General features: G+C 44.8%; 1 protein-coding gene across 3 annotated transcripts in view; it reads right to left on the bottom strand.

Moving 5' to 3' along the window:
* Nucleotides 1–194: 194 nt before the first annotated feature.
* The window catches only part of LOC111854252 (RNA-binding motif, single-stranded-interacting protein 2), a 33977-nt gene continuing 13908 nt past the window's right edge, over nt 195–20263 (bottom strand). For 2 of the 3 annotated variants that reach the window (XM_023832030.2, XM_072715352.1), the window contains exons 2-14: nt 19078–19244; nt 14021–14079; nt 13694–13785; nt 8466–8623; nt 7812–7891; nt 7590–7699; nt 7231–7274; nt 6419–6512; nt 6169–6219; nt 5603–5713; nt 5434–5514; nt 5034–5124; nt 195–4933 (exon numbers count right to left, since the gene is read on the bottom strand). In XM_023832030.2, the coding sequence (XP_023687798.1) occupies nt 5041–5124; nt 5434–5514; nt 5603–5713; nt 6169–6219; nt 6419–6512; nt 7231–7274; nt 7590–7699; nt 7812–7891; nt 8466–8623; nt 13694–13785; nt 14021–14079; nt 19078–19244 (1131 nt within the window). In that variant the 3' untranslated portion in view covers nt 195–4933; nt 5034–5040. The remainder of the gene's footprint in view (nt 4934–5033; nt 5125–5433; nt 5515–5602; nt 5714–6168; nt 6220–6418; nt 6513–7230; nt 7275–7589; nt 7700–7811; nt 7892–8465; nt 8624–13693; nt 13786–14020; nt 14080–19077; nt 19245–20263) is intronic. The other variant, XM_023832040.2, reaches the window with a different exon arrangement.

The following is a 20263-nucleotide window of genomic DNA, read 5'->3' as shown; positions in this document are numbered from 1 at the left end:
CGAAGCACATGGAACATCTGGCTATTCAGAGGTGCCAGTTAGCCAATGAACTGCTTGTCTTTGGACTACCTCCACAGGCACAGATCAGGGGTGGGATTCGAACCCACAACCCTGGCGGTATGAGGCCACTGTGCCAGCTACTAACAAACACAATGTAGATTGGGGTGAAACAAAATTGACGACAGACACGCCTGTGAAAAACAAGATCTTTTTAATAAAAAAAAAACTGGACACATCAAATTCAAAAAGCAAAACCAAAAGTCAAAAAAGTCTTTAAAGCTGTGATTTTGCCCCCTGTAATAAAAAACGAAAGCGCACGAGTGTGTGCACACTCACACTCACACTCACAATTAACGGAGAAACTAGAAACAGTGGCACAGGAAGACGGAAAACAGCAAGCCAGCTGATTATTACAACGCTTTTCTCTGAACCATTCCAACGAAATGAAATCCTGTGTACATAAGGAAAGTGCTTGAGAGCAGTGGCTGCGTGAGAGATGAGACAGTTGTGTGGTTGTGAGTCCTGGAGACACGTGAAAGAAGGAAGACAAGACACTGAAACTGTCTAGTTCAGCAAAACAGGAGCCAGTGTGATTGACTCTGGAGTCCGGAATAGGGAACCTGCATCTACACAGGCTACACAAACACTCTCCACATTTTTGTGCAAAAATCCCTTTCATATTTACTCGATACTGCAATTTCTGTCTATTAAATTTTCAAAAAAAAAAATGATTGTAAAATCTGTGTTATGTACAACACATGCAAATGTACATAAACATGTGACACCCAATGTGTGTGGTGATGTTCAGGTCTGGGAGAGGAGCACAGAAATGTAAAGACTTAACTAACGCCTAATGTTCAGCTCACCCTTCAGGAACCACTAAATATTGCCAGATGAAATAGCATGATTTTCTTGTCAAAGCTGTTTCTAGGAGAATTGCAGCTGTCTGAACAGGCATTTAATAGGCAATGTCAAAGGCACATATTTCCGATTGATCTGCGAGTAAAAACAACATTGTTTTTAACTCTCTTCAAACAATTTCTACTAACCATTGACGGTTTTTTATAATGATCAAGTGCAGTTTTAGTTATCTGGAGATTTCAGTGGGACTCAAAGAACTTAGCTCATTTTACAGTAAAAACCACCAGAATCTCTTGCTCCCTGCCTCAAACACAGGCTGCGGCTCGCCTGGTACACCATGACAGAAGTGTCTACCCCTAAACGGCCTTTTTTAAAAAATATTGTTTCTTTAATTAAATTAGAAAGTAAATATGGGTTTACTTAAACACCCACTATGGCTTGAGCCTCGCAAACTGCTTCCTCATGTTCCTCATTAGCAGCGAAAGCATTTTAAAACTATGAGATAAAGCGGTTAAAGCTACACCAAGTCGGGCAGAGGAGGTCTGAACGAACATCGCAGCTTATCCTTAACAGATTTCTTTAAAATCCAAGGCTGGTAAGTGAGAGACACTGTCCAGCACAACCATCTGAACTGTTCCTATACGCACAGTCTACTGCCTGTAGACCAACTACTGAGAGTTGAGGATTGAGGTATATGGAAGCTTTTACATGTAACAACCAATAAATATGCCACAGAATGAATTTGGCGACTGAGCTCAGCTTACACTGGCTAGGAAGATGAGCAGCCCTAATATGTACTATAAGCTCTCACCTTTGACTTAAACCTGGATCCAGAGGCAAAATATTTAAGCACAATAGTTCTTTCATAGTTTAAAATCAGTATCGATATTCTCAGTATAGTGGCTGGATTGATTTGTTCCATTTAAATAACATCATAAGATAAAAAAGACACTTTTCCTTCATGAGGCCATTTGCATCTGATAGATATGAACTGACTGTATGTCCGAAAGAATTACCAAGCAAAACCAGACACAATTAAACTGATACAGGAAAAAAACACAGCTTAATATAGGAGGACAGTCCAAATGCTTAAACAGGGATAGGGTAAATAGGTCTGAATATGTACAGAAATTTAAACAAGCACAGGCTGTTTTTCACGTGTATACGTAACCAAACCAATTGGCCCCTCTGGTTTCTCATCTGTCTGCCCATTTCCATTGATCTAAATCATCCTTTATAGGTATACTGTCCCCTTTGATGTTAAAGTATCAGTAACCTTCTAAGAAGGTGATTATTTCACTCGTCTTAAGCAAAAAGCAGCGACACATTCCATACCAAGATTACACCAGAGAGTACACCAGAGAGTACACCAGAGGGTACACCAGAGGGTACACCAGAGAGTACACCAGAGGGTACACCAGAGAGTACACCAGAGGGTAATATTTAGCAAAGCAGAGCGGAGCACAGAGCTGAGCGCAGAGCGGAGGCGGCCTCCTGCTCAGAGTGAGACTTGGCTCTACACTCAGTCTTCCACCTTAAAGAAAGCGTCCTTCAACAGTGTTTAATTTAAGATCACAACATCAACCCAAAGTCTCCCTGGGTTTGGGCAGCTTATCTTTCCATTCCTCGTGAGTCCAAAATGCATAAACCCTGATCCCGAAGGATAAACGTTCCTCTTTAAACGCAGAATAAAATCTTTGCCTTTCAGTCACGATCAAACTATTACAGAACACCACTTGCTGCTTGCTCAGCCAACAGTCACTTGTATGTCTTGGTCCTTGGTCAGATTTAATTGACCCAAGGGTTTAATATTAAGCAGAAGAAGCTGCAGTTTGTGTAGTCAGTAGATATGAGACACTGTACTGTACATACTGTAAATACAGACAAAGTCCCTTGTAGAAAAATCAGCCAAGTCCCAAATCTATCCAAATGTGAAAAAGTCAAGTATTTCCTGATATAAAAAAAAATTGGCCAGCAACATTTTTCTACTAAATTGAAGAAAGGAAGCTACAAAATTTAATATTACAGGAAAAGGCCAAATTACCACAAAAGACCTCAATGATTTGGATGTTTTAACATTCCACAAATAGAATAAACTCGGAGTGAAACATTAATTCTTTTTTTATATAATGCTTTTGTACATTGCACACTTGTGGCATAAAACATATCCATAGCAATCTAATCAAATCAAGTTTCTGGGTTTAAATTTGTATGCTGGAATTTTGCACCCTGAATTTAGTACCAGTAATGCAACATCTGGATCTCCACTGGGATGTCATATGGAAATGTCACAGTCTCCAAGAAACCTTAGAAACATGTGACAGTTTAACCTTTACCTGCATAAACGTCTGAGACGGAGACGGAGGTGACCCTACTGAAAACGGAGCTCGATTCCAAATGTGACTGATAAAGAATCTAAACTATTACAAAAGAATAAAAGACCCACACAAGTGGGGAAAACACTGGGTTTTGTGCACAAACTCACAAACCTCAAGCATCATTTCAAAATCCTACGCATCTGTCAAAGGCTAACAGCTAATCTCCTAGAGTGTTACTCACTAATAACGATCTACATTATCGGAAAGAAATTTAATATATTAAAAAAAATAAAAATCAAGTCAATTAAAAGCCCCAAGAGAAAAAAAAAGGATTTTTAAAAATCCAGATCACAGATGGAGAAGACTAACACACAGAAACAGCAGCATTGTGAAAGCAAAAATAAAAATAAAAAAGACCCCCCCCCCAATCCCTTCCCCACTATACAGCTTCAGAGGACTTTAAGTTGTCTGCTCGCTTTCTCTCCTCACTTTGACGTTTTTTTTTTTTTTTTTTTTAAATCAAAAGTTTAGCTTTTTTAGGTTTGTACAGTTCTGTTCATATTTACTTGTCCGACGGCATGAAAGATTTACTGAAAACCAGACGAGTACAAGCACAAGGGCCGCTTAAAATCACCCCTCCTCCGCGGTCTGAGGAAGCCGCTTGCAGAGTGCAGTACTGCTCGCTGACATCCCAGCAGAAGGCCCCCAGTCCGGGCTAAGATCCACTAGTCTGAAGATTAATTAATTAAATTAATTACAAGCCTCAATGACATGGAATATTTTTTAATATGGTTTAATATTTCAAACCATTCAACATCATCCCTACAACGCAGAAGGCCTACATTTAGCTAAGCGATTCCATGTCAAACATACTGTGTTTTTTCTGGTTCAGTGCCTTCTTTTGGAAGTGTGTGTGTTACACTAAATCTGTGACATACTTACATACTTTTATAAATTATTTATATCTTTTAGTTGTGATGCGTTTTCATTCAGCCGATTGAAATAGTACAAATTAGAACTGCGGCTAAAATATAAATAATAAAGTCTGTGATTGTCTTTTGCTCCTAATTTGAAAAATTGTTTTAAGGGAAACATGAACTTTAGCCTTTTCCAAGATGCCCTTAACAATGAAGTTGATTTTTATAACGCCTTGGATCGGAAGCAGTGATTTAAGCGGTTTGGTTTGTATTTGTCTTCAATTAAAAAAAAAAAGTACAATAAAAGTATCAAACCTACTACGTTGCAAAACTGGACAAAAATGCATTGTTTCATTGTTTCAGCTTGTGAATCTGTACAAAAATCCGCCTCTTGCAGCTGACCAAATGTCCAAAAACAGACACAACTAAAAAAAAATGCAAATAAAAGTTTGCATATTTTACAAAAAGGAAACTAAAAAAGACACTTTGTGTTGCAACTTTTTCCATGTTTCATTCTGAAACTCCAGAAGCTTTTTAAAAATAAGATTTTTTTATTATACGTGCACAAAAATAAGGTTTGTGTCTTTTCCCCTTTTGTTGGTTCGCTGTATTTTCTCTCTCTCTCTCTCCTTATGTATTTTTTTTCCACTTATCAAAATAGATCATTCGTCCTTCCCGGAAATTCCCCCACCTTTGGCTGCGTCAGCCATGAAGAAATAAGCTTTTGTCTTCCAAAAGAAACACGTCTTCCATGTGAGAGTCCGGTGTGTGACATCCAGGGAGTTTGTGGAGTCAATGCCCATCTTCTGCTCCAAGCTGCCCATTCTGGGTTTGAATCTGTGGGGGCGGAGTTGGGGGGGGGGGGAGGTGGGGGGCAGAGAGTCAGCAGGCTTCATTAATAAAGAGCCGCAAATGAGATGAAGTGAACTCAACCTACCTTTACTTCACTTGCTGTGCTGGTAAGAGTAGCCTGTGTGTTCTGTGGATGTATCCATGGCAACCTGCTGCTGCTGCTGACCACAGTTTTCCTGCAAACAGAGAGATCAGTCCAAAGTCTAACTGGGTTATGGAAACTATTTACACTATTGGATATTTCAGGTCTAGAAGCTACAAATCCAGACCAAGATTTTGTTTCTACCAACCAGTTGAGCGACTGTGACTCTTTATGCTCTGATAAAAACTGGTGCATTTATCCTGAACTTTGTCGATCTGACAAATGATACAAGTTATCAAAACCTTGTAAGATGGAGGATTTGACCACATTTCTGAAGAAGTTATTGGGTAAATTATGCCAATATGTGCACTGTATGGAAATCTGCCCCCCCACCCAAATTTACCTCTACTGAGACGCTGGAGGGAGGCACTGGGGTGTATTGTGGGATATAGGTCCCTTGCATAGCTGTGTTCGCTGGCATATACTGCAGAAAGAGGAAGGAGACATTGCCAGCAGTGAAGGACTGAGCTGGAGATGCTGATCCTGGTTATGCGCAGATCTGAGGGACTCACCGTGCCAGTGCTCCCCAGGGACATGTGGCTGAGCTGCTGCGTCAGGGGAGCCATCATGGAGCTGGGCTGGATGGACATGGCGTGGTCCATTGTGGGGGTGAGGACCGCCCCCTGGAGGCAGGGAGGCAGTCAGACCGGGGCGGACAGGAAGAGGGGAGGAAAACGGAGGGAAAGAGGAAGAAACAGACGGAAAGACAGAAAGGTGGAGAAATAGACAGGTGAACAAATAGGACAACACAGGTAATCAGAAGGGCTGGATCCACCTTTTCAGGGGCTCTAGGCAAAGTGGGCCCTGAAATGGGCCCCTGAAATGGGGCCCTGAAATGGGCCCCCCTACCAAGAAAACTAACAATCAAATTTTTCTCATGACTTTGTCTGGCCCCCGTGTGCCGAATGAGGCCTTAAGCAGCTGCCTACTTTGCCCGTGCCTGGATCCGGCCCTGGTAGTCAGACAATGAAAGAGAAAGGTAGACAGACAGCAGATGAGAGTAGGCATCTTTAAGCCTTTGGGTCTCTCTGCTGGCATAAGGAGTGCAGGGGGAGTAATGTTACGGGGCGTCACTCACTGCTGGCTGCATGAGGTACGACTGGTGGTGCATCCAGGAAGGGCTGTGCATCTGCGGACGACCAAAGAGGCTTCAGGAGAGGCACCTAAGGATCTCACACTCACCGGAGGGACGTTTCCATGGGGGTTGTATATTTTACATTTTAAATTTACATTTTACAAATAAATGTAAAATGTAAATTTACACGGCATCTGTGACTGCATTGTAAATGGTGGGCTTTAGGACCCTGGGCGCATGCTAGCTCTCTTACCTGATAGGATGAGACGGGGGAGTGCACGTAGGGCGACAGGGACGTCTGAGCGATCATCCTGTTGGGAGTGATGCTGTATGGGGACGAGTAGAACCTACACGACAAACAGACGTTGGTCTTTACCGGTTCACTGTTACTACTGAGAAGCTCCATGAATGCTTTACTCATGACTGAATTACAAACAACAAACAAACATATACAAATGTCTGATAGACACAAAGTCTGTCCAAAAATGATGAGCTGAATCCCAGGTGAGATGGTGGTAACATCTGGGATCTGGTCCCAAGCTGAGCATGATATTGAATTAGCTGCTATGTAAGTAGCAGGAACAAAATTCATCATTTTCATCATATATGTTTATAGCATTAGAGGGGACTGAAGTTTTGAATTCAACTGAAATTCATCCTCCTGCTGACCTAGCGGTGTAGACCACTGCTGCCTTGAAAAAGGTTTGAGGTCTAGACCCAGAATAGTGACTTTCATCTATAGCTGTAGTGAATCACTTATGTAATGTGTAAAAATTGCTGAGTTGTTTAAAATCATCGTCTGTAAACATAATGGATTGCTGAGGCCCACACTGATCCCAGAGCAGTCACTAGGAGTGTGTATTTCCCTTGCACTGTACCCCTCGCAGTCTGTGCTGGTGGTAGAGCTGTAACTAAGACCTACACATACACAGATGGGGGACAGACCTCATCCCCTCATTGGCTGCTTTTTCAACCATTTTTCTCAGGCTTCCCATTTCAATCATCATGTTTAACCCCCCAAAAACAATAATGCTATAGGAAAAAAACTACATGTTTTATACTCACCCATTCTGTAAGGCTGTTGGATCATATGTTAATGTCATTCCGCCCTAAGGAAACAAAACCATGCATAATGATAACACTGGTTATTACATATAAGAGCGACATTCCCATTTAATTTCACCAAAAATCCAGGCCAAGATTTTGTTTGAACCAAACAGCTGAGTACTCTGTAACGGTAACTCCTTATACTCAACAGGTTGATTGAAACAAAATCCAGGACTGGATTTTTACTTTCTTGACCTGAATTTTCCACCACTGGTTTGCAATGACATGTCTGTTCTCAGCCAGTAAGATTTACATACAGATTAACAATTTAACAGGCTGTGGGTGCATCTTCTAGCTGGTAGCCTTTAGCATTTCACCGTTTCCGATTCCCTGGTCCACGGCCTCCCATTCTGAAGGAACTTCCCCTGGTTCTGCCGCTTTTTTTGCCCTCCATCAGCAAACTTGCACAACAAAGGTTCTGTAGGCACTGTGGGGACAAATGAGAGTTTAAGGCTCAACATAATCAGAAATCACAGTAGACATCAAACTCTCAACTCTAAAAGTTTTCCCTTCTCCACAGAAAACAGCTTCAATCTCACCTGGTATTCCTGGGGGAGTCTTTATGTATTTGCCATTAAAATGCTGAATGATGGATTCACACTTCTCTGTAGACTCCATCCTGCAAGCCAAACACATTCATCTAAGTTTCTTAGTCTCTCAGGTCAATGCAATCCCACTTATGGCCAAAAGGGGGCAATAATGTAAACATTTCCTAACCACTGTTCCTAGGGTAATCTTAAAATCTACTTTCACCAGAAGTTATGCATCAGATCAAGCTTGCGAACACCATGTACTTTCTTCCACTGGATGTGGGAGTCAGCATTTTCTCAGGCTTCACCTGTATATCTTAAAAAAAATCTCCCTTTTCAGGCTGTAACCTATTAATAAATCAAATTTCAAGCTAGATGTCAGATCCCTTCTAACAGGAACTACTGAAATATTTTCTGGATGGATCCAGGAAATGCTTATTAATCTTATTTGCTGCAAATGATGCATTAAATTAAGTCTTTTGCCTCAGGTTTAATTTTGAGGTCAATATGATTTTTTTTTTTTTGCACTAAAAGGTTCCATAAAATGTTCTCAGTGAGAGTCTTGTCACCCTTTGAAACAGGAATGAAAAAGGGGAAGTGAAGATTGCAGCATTAGAAGACAAATGTGAGAATGACAGAGTGAGGAGTGAATCCTCCACCCACCTGGCGAAGCCGACGCCCCGGCTTGTCCCATTGCTGTCGCGAAGGATGCGGGTGGAGATCACCTGGCCAAAAGGCTTCAGCATGGCCTCCAGCTCCTGCTCGTCCATGGACAGTGGCAGGTTGGAGATGTACAGGTTTGTGGGGTCCTGCTCCTGTTGCTGTGTGTGAGTGGTGGACAACGGGGCGGAGGCTCAGTGTTCAAGACAAACGTGGTCAACTGGGTCCATGTTCGAGACAAACATGGACAAGGCAGTGGATATTCATTGTTCAAGACGGACGTGGAACGAACAGAGCAAAGGCTTGGGGATCTAGATAAATGTGGACAATAGGGTCCACGTTCAAGACAAATGAGGGCTATAGGATGGAGGCAAATGTGGACAATGGATCAGAAGCTCAATGATCAAGATAAATGTTGAAAATGTGGTCCATGTTCAATACAAACAAAAGCTCGATGACAATGGAGCTAGGCTTGTGCTCAAGACAAACAGCCATTTGCATGATGAAGACCTTCATTAAGTTACAAATAAAATCTGATAATTCATCCCAAATTCTTCATGTTTTGCTATCAGATAAGTAACCTCAATTAATAACCACTACTTCTCAATCACGCACAAGGTTACAGCAACACTGCAGACAAAGAGATGCTGGGCAGTGTAACAACAGCTCTGTAGTTTTTCACATCTTTCATGGGAAGTGAAATAAGCAGCACACATAAGCGGATACAGACAATTCAGCAGAAAGACAGGGGGCAGAAAAGGAAAAGTTCTTCAGAAGCAATAAGGCCGCAAACCTCGGGGAAATCATTCGCCCGTATCTTATTCAGTAAGTGCAGTGTGTTAGTGGACAGGGCTGAAATGCACTGTGTTGGGACACAATCTGTGAACGATGTTTATTATAAATCCTCCATTGTGTTGTTCCCACCACCCGTGACAAACCGAACATGTCAAGTGCATGAAGAGGTTGCACGCTTGCAGATAAGTCGCTGGAGAGACTGTCATACTTATATGGGAAAGAAACACAAAATTAGAGGATTTTTATTTCCCAGCATTCAGCAGCAACGCTGTCAGGAATTCAATTATGTCTTTGTCCTGAACTGTCATAATGTTTCCGAACATTAGTTAAGTTTTTACACACCTGCTTAACAGAAAGATGTTTACCATAACAAATCTTCTTTTTTATATAGGAAGCAGAACAAAAATTTACAGCAAAAAAGCATTGGAAGATTTTAGAACTGCTTTGACTAGTATGTGGATGTACTGTAGGTGGACAGTTATATAAATACATATGTAGGTTTATTTTTAAAGATACAGAATATTAATTATCCGGTAACATAATACTCCAAGATAGTAAACGGTTACTTGACACAAATTTATTGTAAAAATAAATGCAGAGATCGATTACTGGCGCTTTTCTACACAAGAAGGCTATTTCACTGCAGTGTATATTTACTGTACAGTGAGACGCCCTTGTTCCTCAGGCAAATGCTTGCGCAGCTGGATGAGAAACCTGATCCCATCCAGCAGGACTGAAGGAACAGGAAAGATGAAGACGAAACATTTGTGCACAGGAGCCCCAGTGAAACACACGGCGGCGACATTAATCACTGTGAAGTTCGAACTGTTATAGGAAGGCGTAACATTCATAAAGAGTGACGTCTGGAGCCCAAGCGGCGGCTAATCCCCGTCTGGCCGTCCAGCAGGCATGGAGCTAAACACGATTCCTGGAAGCTAGCAATGAAAGGTGAGAGAGGACACGTGAAGATATGGATATGTACTGTACTGCGCTGGAAATGGTGCATGTCGGCCGGGGGGGGGCATGGTGATGGTGGAAAGGAGAGTAGAGAGAAAGAAGGGAGGGCTGGAGGGGGGAGGAAGCTGGCTGTACTCAAGTTGAACTCAGTCCCCTGGGAGACTCCTCTCCTCACTGTGTCATTTTACTATGTGGGGGGGGGGGGGGGGCATTAAGCATGTCCATTCACATTGGTTGTGGGGGGGGGGGGGGCATGTATCAGGGAAACAGAGCAAGGGAATGCAGCCGATCCAGCTAAAAGATTCTCTTTGTCTTTGCTGTGGTTGCGGGGATGCCCCCCCCCCACCGCCCCGCCCTGCCCCTCCCCGCCCCTGAGGCAGCACATTGTTTTATGCTGAACCATACAGGCCCTTCATGTACCCAGAGAGCACTCGCCACATTCCTGCAGCTGCAGACGACCCGAGTGCCAAGAGGACATGCACAGCTCTGATGATGTTGCAGCCACAGCGGCCAATCAATTTTTAAGTGCATTTTCCTCATAATAAGAATAAAAAAAAGGAATGCTATCTAAGTGATGGCATGTTCCATTTGCAGATGCCGGGATCGCAGTTCAGTTATGTGGGCCCACTGGCATCGCGAAAAGATGAAAACCATCGTATTCATGAGCGAATGGTGTCTGGAAGACACAAGGAAACAGATCAGGCCGATTTAAACGTGAGCCCTTCCTGACCACTCTACGAGATAGCTGTTCCCTGTTATTTCAGCTCGCTGGGGAGGGGGGCAGTTTCCTGTCGCTTTCAATTATTTTAGCTCCAGAAATGGCAGGAAGCAAACCCCTCCCTTTCCCACCACTGCAGGGCCACCATCAAGCAGTGACGCCCCAAACCTGCAGTCTCAGGTTACGCGTCAGACATATGCTAGCACACCAACGGTTATTTTTTGGGCGTGGGGGGAACATCGTCTCATCTGATGGAGAACCAGAGAGGAAAAAAACACCCCACAATCCGAAACACTGCACTGGGGAGGGTGCAGGATGTGTAGTCAAATCTCACAGGAGATATGAATATAAACGTGTGTGTGTGTGTGTGTGTGTGTGTGTGTGTGTGTGTGTGTGTGCATGAGCCGCGCTGTCTCTTGAATCTCTCTCAGACATACACAGCAGATTAGCGATGCTTGACCTAATGGTTCTCAAGCTCCAATTAGTGACTGAGAGAAACTACTTCAGAACCACCAGAACCAAACAAGGCATCAAGGATGTGTCAGTAAGCCCCAGGATAAGGAACTGAGCGCCACGCCCACACATCCCTCCTGCCCTCACTCACACCAGCACCCGCTGGAGCTGCTGATGTCTGTGTCACAGGAACCCAGGCCAACTTCCCCCTCCCCCCCCCAAAGCTCGACACCCCAGGCCATCTTGTCCTCTCCCCGGCTCGACACGCCTGGCCCATGGAGAAAATGCAGTCGGGCTCTCGTTCAGCCAGTTTGCTGACATTCTGTTCATTCCAGGTGCCGCATCGGAAATGACGTCCTACAGGAGGGACGGGACCTCATTCTGGAAACTCCGCGGTTAGTGCCCCCCTACCGGTGTGAGCCAAAAGTTCAACCCCAACCGCTCTTTAGAACCCCCCATTATGGCCGGTCTTGAATTAGCTTCACTGTAACCCCTCACAGTGTAACTGTAAAAGACGACGGGCAGGTTCATGGTTCTCTGGCCAGGTACATATTCTGCAGGATCACATGACTGTCACATGACTAATCACCACTGACGTAAGGGCTGTAAGAGAGAAATGTGACACAGGCTCCCACGTTACACAGACAGTCACGATGACAGCCTCAGCTGAACAGCACTGGGGAATCACAGTCCAGAGGGAAGAGCGCCCCCCTCTGGTCCACCCCGCAAAACCGCTTAGTGTGTATGAGATGGTAAGTAGACTTCAGGCCCTCAGGGCCTTACACAACAAAGGGCCATTTCGACTGACAGAGAGCATGGACACGAAATTAAACGCTGCCCCCCAGCTCTGGAAAACCCATTGTCAGCAGGCCATTCACAGAGGGGGCTGGGGCACGCTCCAGGGCGGCCTCCAATGAGGGCTGCTAAATGGGATCAGACTGATGGGACAACGGGGCCCCTTTTCCACAGACAGATGCCAGCAGAAGGGAGTGGCCACAGGTCAAATCAATGGGACACCCAAAGAACAGGGGACCAGGGAGCGATCACAGAGAAAGCAGGAAGGATACGGAGAACAGAGAGAGACCATAGAGAGAACACAGAGAACAGTGGAAGACCACAGAGAGAATACAGACAACATGGAGAGATCATAGAGATAATACAGAGAAAACAGAGACAACAGAGATAAAACAGAGAACAGGGGAAGACCACAGAGAGAGCAGGAAGGATACAGAGAACAGAAAGAGACCATGGAGAGAATACAGAGAAAACAGAGAGAACACAGAAAATACAGAGAACAGAGGAAGACCACAGAGAGAATAAGGAGAACAGAGGAAGACCACAGAGAGAACACAGAGAACAGAGGAAGACCACAGAGATAACACAGAGAACAGAGGAAGACCACAGAGAGAACACAGAGAACAGAGGAATACCACAGGGAGAATACAGAGAAGAGAGACAGCAAAGAACAGAGAGAAACTCAAAAAGATCACAAAGAGAGAGCAAAGACCACAGAGAGTACAAGAAGAATACAAAGAACAGAGAGAGATTATGGGCTGATTTGGTTCCTGCCAATGTTGTAAGCTATGCCATTGACAGAGAGACAGCAAAGACCACAAAGAAAACACAGAGAATACAGAGAACAAGGAAGATCACAACGTACAGGGAATGGAGAGAAACTACAGACTACAACAGACTACAAAAATGAGAGCAAAGACCACAGATAGACCATAGAGAGAATACAGAGGTAATAGAGAGACCACAGATGGACCGCAGGGAGAGACCATATATATGCCACAGAGAAAATACTGAGGTAATAAAAAGATTACAGACAGACCACGGAAAGTGAGCAGAGAAACCAGCAGGTCTCCATGCCTTGGTCTGTACCACACACACAGACCCTCACTAGAGCTGGTAAAATCAAAGTTAATTCAACAAGCTGGGTGCATATTACAGTTTAGGGTGACCTTTCTGCTGAATGATGGATTTAATCACCCCAGATTAATATCAGGGGATTCTAAATTTTTGTGGGGTGACGTATGGGCAGGAATAAGGGAGAAGAAGCAGCTCGCCAACCCCAGCGTGACGTTAATTATGCAGAAATAACACTGGGAATAACTGGTAACAACTGCATACTGTTCATGTCAAACACAGAACGCTCTGGAGTCCGGCTCATCAGAATACACTGGAAAACAAATTGGGTCCCAAGCAGCACCCGGCAATGTCAGCCTTTCTGAGAATGCGAGAGCTATCAGAGGTGTCCTCTTGCAGGTATTTGGGGTGGGGGGGGGGTTCGTGTTTAAAAACCAACCTTGGCCATCTGAGCCTGTACTCCACTGGCCTTGAGCGCAGTGACGGCCTTCTGTGCTGCAGCCGGACTGTCGAAATCCACAAAGCCATAACCTGTGGGAAGAGGGTGGGACTTACAACGATGCTGCAGGGGGGTGGGGGGGCAGACATGCTGGACCATCACACACGCACACAGGTTACAGCATCGTGTGCGTTTCAGTCAGTAGGTACCCATCATCCTGCTACATACATGTAACACCCAGCCTGAAACCCCCCCCTCGTCCAATTATTAAAAAAAAAAAAAAGATAAACAGTCATCATGACCCATGCAATGAAACTCAAGTCTCACCTTTACACTTGTTGGTGGTCTTATCTAGGATGGCTTTTGTCGACACTATTTTTCCATACCTGGAGGGCAAGCAGAATGGGGGGGGGGGGGAGAGGTGGGGAAAGACACAAAAATTGAGCTCTGGTGATACATGAGAAACATGTAAACTTCTCAGGACTTTCAGGATTCCAAGAAAGACCACAGAGCTTCTGCTTCTGCTCTTTAATCACAGCTGGAACCAGACGAAGGAGGCCTATCATCATGGCGGATGCGGCCCTGCCGCCTCATCGCTGCTCTGTCATACTTGTCTCTGGTGTCAATCGCCTTTGCCCTAAACCCTCTGCTAACCCACTGGCCCCGCCCCCCTTAAAGACGTCTGCGGGCACCCCAGCATCACATTCCCCTGTGAAACTCAGATGGGTCGATGTGGTGCTATGAGGCAGCACAAGTCAGAACCCTGATGGTTCACGGGGACCCGTAACTGGACCTCCCTGCCATACTGACACCCTCCGAAATGCATCCTCCAGGTCTGATCCACCCCCACATCCTCACAGTTGGGCTCCATGATCTCCTGTTAAGAACAGGGCCATGAGGTCAGCTGGGCAGCCTTTTGCTGCACCTCCATACCCACAATCCTTTGCTGGCTTGATTTATTTTCAGCATTTTCACCAAGTTTGCTTCTGTGGCTGCATCAAAAACATAGGGAGGAACTGGACCCCTACCCCAAAAGAGGCCCAGTGTCGGACAAGGAGAGAGTTTAGTCGCCTCCAGCAATCAGAGAATCAACTCGCTTTATCGTATGTCTGTGCACTACAACAGCTTTACAGCGCGGAGTAGTTTACAAGAAAACATGGAGGTCAATCGTGCAGCATCTTCACATCACTACCATTTATCTTCTGTGCTTCAAAAATTTGCAACTTTCACACAGAAATACACATAAACAAAGTATCGTGGTGCAAATGCAGGTCGAGGATCAAGTGAGAGGCCAGTGTACTGTTTCAGATCACAAATGAAATGTACAAGCAAGAATTTCTTCTCCAACGTTACATAAAACGTTGACTAAATATTCACAAAGTGTTTGAGAGAAAAGCAGAATTTCGTGACACACAATCCCCAAAGGATACACACTTATTCATAAACATACATCAATAGATAAAAATGCATGAATAATTATGCATAATTATACAGCATTTAACTATCGGACAATGTCTCTTGTACCAGTAAGAGTTTGCTGAAGATCATTCAATGCAGATTAGTGCCCTACACAGACTGCCAGGCACAGGAACTGACTGCCAGGCACAGGAACTGACTGCCAGGCACAGGAACTGACTGCCAGGCACACAAGCTGGATTCAGGGATGGGCAAGAAACAAGTAATTGCTGATGGGAGCTGAATAATTGAAATGACTGAAATGTCATGTTGACCATGTCAAACTATGGAATGTCCTCAAGAAAATGGTTGTAGCAGGGCATCTCAATGGCCTTATGAAGAGTCCCGAGATTGGAAAAGAAGCCACAATCATGGTAAATATGGAGAAACTATCTGGTTCTAGATTGGTAAAGGAGAGAGATGAGGGTACAAAATATCAACATGCCTGTTCATCTTCTACATAGGAATACAATGAAAGAAGGGGACTGGATGAAGAATAATATGGCCTGAAAAATGATGACAGAACCATGAACAGCATCAATATTCGGACGATACCAGAAAATGAAGATCTGAAGACACAAGCAAAATTAAATATCCGAGTGCAAAAATGGGACTGTAGCTAAATGTAATGAAACCAAAAGGTTATGACCACTGGAACAACAATTAACTTAGGGCTGAGGGTAACGCAGAATGCATATTGACATTTTTCCCTTTTTGGAACAATTGACATTTTACATGTTTAGCAGATGCTTTTGTCCAAAGAGACATCGAAGAGAGGCAAACGGCACATTACAAATAGACATGCTGTCAAGGAGATGACTAGACATAACTGCAGCTAGGCTGAGCGCCCAATGAATGCCCAGGTACAAGTGTAAGCAGTATTGGAGCAGGAACAACTTCTAACAAAGCAAGAACACAAAAAGACTATTCAATGACCAGAAGTGCAACACAACAACATTCAGAAAACAAAGAGGCATCAGGCTAGCAGAGGAATTCATGGAACAGATGGGTCTTGAGGCGTTTCTTGAAGGTAGTGAGGGGGTCTGATGACTGGATGTGGTTCAGCAGCTCATTTCACCATCAGGGAACCGCATAAGAGAACCGTCTGGGGTGAATCAACAAGAAAGGATCCAGCAATCGATAAATACATTGCAGACTGACACTGAGCAGAAATGCCAAAAAACCAAGAAAAATATCTTCAAGAGTACAGGAATATTTCTAAGAACGAAGATCAGGATAGTTCAGAATACATTTCCTATTATTCTTTGGGGATGTGAAAGTAGGACTATGAAGAAAACAGGGCAGGAAGGGTACTGATGTCTTTGAATTTCTGTTCTGTCGTGGACTTAAGAATACCATGGTCTGCAATGACAACAAACAAGTGGATTTTTGATCAAATCAAGCCGGGATTTTCACTTGAAAGCACAAATGACCAGACTGAGGCCGTCCTATTTTGGGCATATCGTAAGAGGGCTCAATGCACTGGAGACAACCACACTGCCTGTAAAAGGGGAAGACAAGCAACAGAAAGAAGAGATATGGACTCAGACACCACAACGAAAACACCATGAAAATAATTTAATTTCAGATCATAGTTCCACTGAGGTAAACTCTGGGATAATTCCAGTTTGAGTCCATTAGCCTTGCCATACACACTTGCAATAAGACAGCAGGAGAGGACTGGCCTCTGTAACCAACAAATGCATAAATAACCCTGAGTTTGCAGGTTTAGGTCTGAAAGTGTAGGTCACGCTGGTGAATCTGCTCCTACATCAGTATTTGGGCATTGGGGCAGCTCCCAGCGGGGTGGAGGGTGACTGGCCTTCACCAGGAACGTAAGCACACCAGCAGGAGCACACAGGCCTTCCCTTCATGGTTGGGCTGCCCTGCAACCTGCTAGTGTATGTGGGGGTTGGAATCCAGAAACTCTCCGACCTTATCCCTCACCTAAAGTGCATGGTGACCAGCGGTTGTACTGGCCCAGTGGGAGGGTTAGGCCTTTAAATCCCTTTCAAATGTGCCCCACATTACGCTCCTCTATTCTGGTCCAGGATACCTGAGCTCTGCTCAGCTGATCCATCCCCTCTTTCCCTATCACTTTCTCCTGAACTTCCTACCTTGCTGATGCAACAAGAATGAGACATTCACGGCCCGAACGGCTTATCCTAAGCAAATGTCACATACAAAAACTCAACATTTTTAGTTCTCATGCATTACATTACTTTATTATTTATGAATAACAAAAAATACAAATGCCTTACAATACATATGTATATTCTCTTACACTGCACACTGTTCAGATAATGTCTATAACTGTTAATTTGGATATATTTTTGCTATATACAGTATATTCACTGCCTTAGTCTTAGCCTTTTCATATTTAACTACCTTCATAACTGTGTATATGACAATTAAAAAAATCATGGGGTGACGACACACTGAGGCAAACCAGCAATACTTTCACTTTACACAAATTAAAGTATTAATGGTGTAGGTGGAGAGGCACGTGAGATTTCATGTTGAGATTGTGAGGGACGTCAGCTTCATGGTGTCTGCGGTGCGTAAATGTCCCTTCAGAGCTCAATCTGGTTTCCCAGCATGCCTCTGTGGCAAGTCACATGACCCTGGGAAGCATTAGAAGTCTGCATCATTGTTCTGATGCCTTGCAGTCGCCGCCCTGCTTTTCCCCTTCGTGCACTTCCTGATTGGCCGCCTGCCCCTCCCCCTACACCTCTCCCTCGCTGTACCTCACTGAGGCACATGGGAACACGCATGCACATTCTCAACACACGCGTGCACCAGAAAGCTCGCTCTACACGCAATCTGCACAGGATGTGTCAGAGATGCCTCCAGGGGTGAGAGGGCAACATGCTCTCTCTCTCTCTCTCTCTCCCTCTTGCTCGCTCTCTGCGGCACTGGGATCCCGTCATGCCGCACACGCATGCGGGAAAGCCAAAAACGGGACCGGTCAGCTCCGGCAAGCGAGAGATGAATTGGAGCCGTCGGGCAAGACATCTGGTGCGATACTGCCTTCGGGGAGGAGGCAGGGAGCAAGAGACGTCGGAAAAAAGTTAATGATTTAGAGAAAAAGAACTGCAAAGGAAAGGGGTAAAGTTAGGGGCAAATGTAAGATAAAGAAAGAGGACATGGATACAGAGCTATTTCTGTAGTCACAGGATATGGCGAAGCCAGAAAGAATTTTATTTGCTTTCTCCCAGTTGTCGCATCCAGAGAGCGGGGGGGTGAATGGGGGTCTGGGACTGGCGGTACAGGCCTAAACGACAGGTCTGAAACCTGAGCCTACGTGGGCAATACCCGGGAACATACCGCCGTCCGTGTTGAACGTGGGAGCAGGGCAACTAAGAAGCCTTTAAATCCTTTTATACCTCCTACACTGCCTGCATATCCACACTGTCATCTACAAACAAGATAAAACTGCATTAAGATACGAGAACGGCTAGTCTGGACTTGTAAGGTCCAAACATTTGAATACATAGAAAAATCTGAAAACGAGTGATTTGTCATAAATGTCTGCCTGCATATATGCACAGAAATCCATGGAGTTCTTTGGTGTTTCATACGTCTGCTCTTTGGGTGACACAGGCAGTGAGACAGGGGATGGTGTTTCTGCTTCTGCAAAAGGGTACGTCATATTTCACCACATTTGCCAAAAAAGGACGGGGGGGGGTCATGTCCGGATACGTAAAACAAGCAGCCCCCCACCCCTTCTGCCCATCTTGGCTTTGGTTTCAGATTTTCTTCCCATCTCCTGTCTATTCCAAGGCTCGACTATATCCTCCGCATGCCACAATTCCGGAAGCTTCCCATGGCACTCACAGAAACATGTGTTCACTTTGACCCGACAGAATGTTCCGGAAGGGAGTGCAACCGCTCACAGGAACTAGACCGGCACAGGAAGGAATACTCACGGCTGGCACAGCTTGACCAGATCCTGGTCTGTGGTACCCGGGTGCAGCCCACGTATGTACAGGTTGGTCTTGCTCAGTTGCTCTCCTCCGCCGATGCTGCTGTTACTGCTGCTGTTGGTGTTGGGACTGGGGGGCGCCATCTGCTGGCCGGAGGACACGTAGGCCTGCTGAAGAGAAGAAAATATGGACTTGGTGTGAAAATAGTCCAGGTTGATTAAGAAATACACATTAGGAATGCAGGATCAAAAGAAGCAGTGGGCGGGGCTATCATACACAGCCGCTCACATGGTGGATGTGGTTTATGCGATTGGTTCGTTTGGGACATCATGTGGTAATCCCGCTTTTCAAAGGCTCATGTCTCACACATATCGCCGCACACAGAACATGTTTACAGATGGCAGCATGATTCCATACAAAAGGTCAGGAGCTACACAAAACACGCGAGATAACGGAGACGGACGGACTGCCAAATAAGCTACAGTATAAAACCACAGCCAGCCGAAACCTGACAGACTCCATCAAAGGACTTTTCATAATGAGGGAAAAGGGGGAAATGTGGATGAATTGAAGCAATGATGTCAACATCGACAACATCTACACTCGCTCCTTGGGGGAAGCGGACACCGGCCAAAGCAAATGCTTCAGTGACAGAGCGAAAGTGAGCTTCACATTATGCAGACACACAGAAACCAAACTTTGAAAATCTAAATGATCGTCAATGACGTTGTGAATCAGGAGCAAAATCCTGAGGTATATAGTACAATTAGACAGACTTACAAAAATGGGGGAAAAAACAAACTAAATAACAAGGATTTTTGAAAGGAGATTTTGACGTTGAGTAAGCCCTCGCGGGATGTGTGAGCGGCGTCTTCTCAGCACGAGATACAGATTCTCACAGAAAGGCCCCGCAAAATGGAGCCAGCTTCACAAACAGGTTCTGCAAGAACTCACGTTTCTAACTTGCGCACGGAGCAACCCCACACTGAGCAGGGCGACTTAGCTCACTAACGAGATGCGGGGGGGGGGGGAGTGAAAGGAGGGTTACGGCTAACAAACCAGCGGCATGCTGTGTGAGCCAGCCTGTGTGCAAAGGGCGTGTACTGGTGTGGAGAGTGAGGCGGCATTTTTCATTTCAGCCAAGACGACAGTTATTTCATGTTCAGCCTCACAATAATGCCTTAGGACT

The sequence above is a fragment of the Paramormyrops kingsleyae genome, chromosome 8, assembly GCF_048594095.1.
Source record: "Paramormyrops kingsleyae isolate MSU_618 chromosome 8, PKINGS_0.4, whole genome shotgun sequence".
Classification (NCBI taxonomy): domain Eukaryota; kingdom Metazoa; phylum Chordata; class Actinopteri; order Osteoglossiformes; family Mormyridae; genus Paramormyrops; species Paramormyrops kingsleyae.
Note: the sequence above shows the minus strand (reverse complement) of the source record. Positions and strands in the feature narration are given on the sequence as shown.